Source organism: Impatiens glandulifera, chromosome 1 (genome assembly GCF_907164915.1).
Source record: "Impatiens glandulifera chromosome 1, dImpGla2.1, whole genome shotgun sequence".
In the NCBI taxonomy this organism is placed as follows: domain Eukaryota; kingdom Viridiplantae; phylum Streptophyta; class Magnoliopsida; order Ericales; family Balsaminaceae; genus Impatiens; species Impatiens glandulifera.
The window spans coordinates 157,444,884-157,446,700 of record NC_061862.1 but is presented as its reverse complement, the minus strand read 5'-3'; the positions used below and the strand labels follow the sequence as shown (position 1 = coordinate 157,446,700).

The 1,817-nt window shown below is 35.8% G+C and overlaps 1 protein-coding gene across 1 annotated transcript; it reads left to right on the top strand.

The window, feature by feature from the left end:
• LOC124918164 (probable inactive poly [ADP-ribose] polymerase SRO5) lies at nucleotides 1–1,817 on the top strand. Its single transcript, XM_047458375.1, has 4 exons — nucleotides 1–802; nucleotides 890–1,277; nucleotides 1,363–1,458; nucleotides 1,533–1,817. The coding sequence occupies exons 1-4, from the start codon at nucleotides 219–221 to the stop codon at nucleotides 1,596–1,598; spliced, it is 1,134 nt and encodes a 377-aa protein (XP_047314331.1). The 5' UTR covers nucleotides 1–218; the 3' UTR covers nucleotides 1,599–1,817.

The window sequence follows — 1,817 nt, the reverse complement described above, 5'->3', positions numbered from 1 at the left end:
CTCTCTCTCTCATACAGATTCATCCAACTTTCTTTCGTGGGTTACTTTTAATTCAAAGAATCGAATCCAATTCTTGTTACGCGTTCATTTGAAAGAAATTCTCTCCGCCTCTCCTTTTATCGATTCGAATCCAATCTTTTCTTTTTCGATTTTGATGCAGATAATAATCTAAACCTAACTCTCTCTTCAATTAGTTTTCAAGCTAACTTTCTTCAATCATGAAACCTGCCTCATCTGCACAGAACCAATTCCGCTTGTTTTCCGTTCAAATGGAGGGAAACATGGAACCAGGAGGATATGTAAATACGTTCAGTAAGAATTTCGTTGTTGATTCGTCATCCGGTAACGACGGCGGTGAAGATCAAGATCGGGAACTCGACGAAGCAATTTCCGATTGCGAAAGTGTGATTTCCGGTACGAACAAAGAGGAATCATCATCGTCGCCGCGAGCTTTTGGTAATGGTTTGGAGAGAGTGGAGGAAGAAGATAGGCTTTACGAAATCATTTCCAAGAGATTTATATCTGGATTAGGTTTTATGGGAAATCAAGCTTCTGTTGTTTCTCTTCATAGAAATATATGTTCTAACTTGATTGGACAAGCTAAGCTTCAATCGTTTCAAATATTTGTAAGAGCAATTGAGAAGAAATGTAGCGGAAATCCTAATGTGAAGTATGCTTGGTTTGGCGGTTCAAAACATGAACTCTCTAAGATCCTTAGTAATGGATTCAGCTTCTCTGAATTAGATCTTAAAGGATTCGGCCGTGGCGTGAATCTTATACCTGATTGTTCTTCAATTGATTGGTAAGTTCATATCATAGATCTAATAATAATAATGTCATAATTCTGTTTTAACTCGTTTGTAATTATGGGTTTTTGTGATTTGTTCAGTTTGAATTCTTCAAGACCTGATGAAGAAGATGGAGTAAGGCATGTACTTTTATGCCGTGTAATATTGGGGAAGACAGAACCGATTCATCCTGGTTCTGAACAGTGTTATCCGAGTTCAGATGAATTTGATTCTGGAGTTGATAATCTCTTGAATCCTAGGAAATACATTGTTTGGAGTTGTAATATGAACACTCATATATTCCCAGAATACATCTTGAGTTTCAAAATCCCTTCTCCTTCATCTTCTCCGAATGGGAATCAAAGAAGTATGAGGGTTCATATGCCAACTTCACCATGGATGCCATTTACAAGTCTAATAATGGTTCTTTCCAAGTTCTTACCTACTAACACCATTGAATTGATCTCCAAGCATTACAAAGAACACAGGGTAAGTACTAACTTGCTAATTCTATAGAAACTTGGAATTTGTGTTGAAATTATGCAAAATTTGATTTGGGTTTTGTTTAATTCAGGAAAGGAAGATATCTAGGCATGAGTTGATACAGAGAGTGAGAAGAATTGCAGGAGATAAGCTATTAACTGAGGTCATCAAATCTTTTAGAGACAAGGTATATATATATGAAGCATTTTAATTCATTTTCAATGAAGAACTTTGTGATTGATCTTCATCTTCTTGGTTCAGCAAAACAAGATGTCTGCAACAGATTCTTTGAAGAACTCCCCCAATTGTACAGATAGGATGAGTTAGAAGAGGGTGGATCATGATTCATGATGATGATTGATGATTGATGATGATGACTAACCAAGAACCAAAATAAACTTGAGAGTCTCTGCAATTTGCTTTCTTTCTGTCTAATGTTTTGTTTGTTCATCTGGGAATTGTAGTAAATTTTTAGGGTTTGATGAATTAGGAAATTACTACTACTTTTGATGATGGATATGATAATTGAAGTTTCAAATTTGATCA

Bases quoted from the DNA above. Each gene is read 5' to 3' on its own strand.
- LOC124918164 (XM_047458375.1), top strand. From the start codon at position 219: ATGAAACCTGCCTCATCTGCACAGAACCAATTCCGCTTGTTTTCCGTT. The intron at 803-889 runs GTAAGTTCATAT...TGATTTGTTCAG, and splicing joins GATTGTTCTTCAATTGATTG to TTTGAATTCTTCAAGACCTG. The intron at 1,459-1,532 runs GTATATATATAT...TTCTTGGTTCAG, and splicing joins TCAAATCTTTTAGAGACAAG to CAAAACAAGATGTCTGCAAC.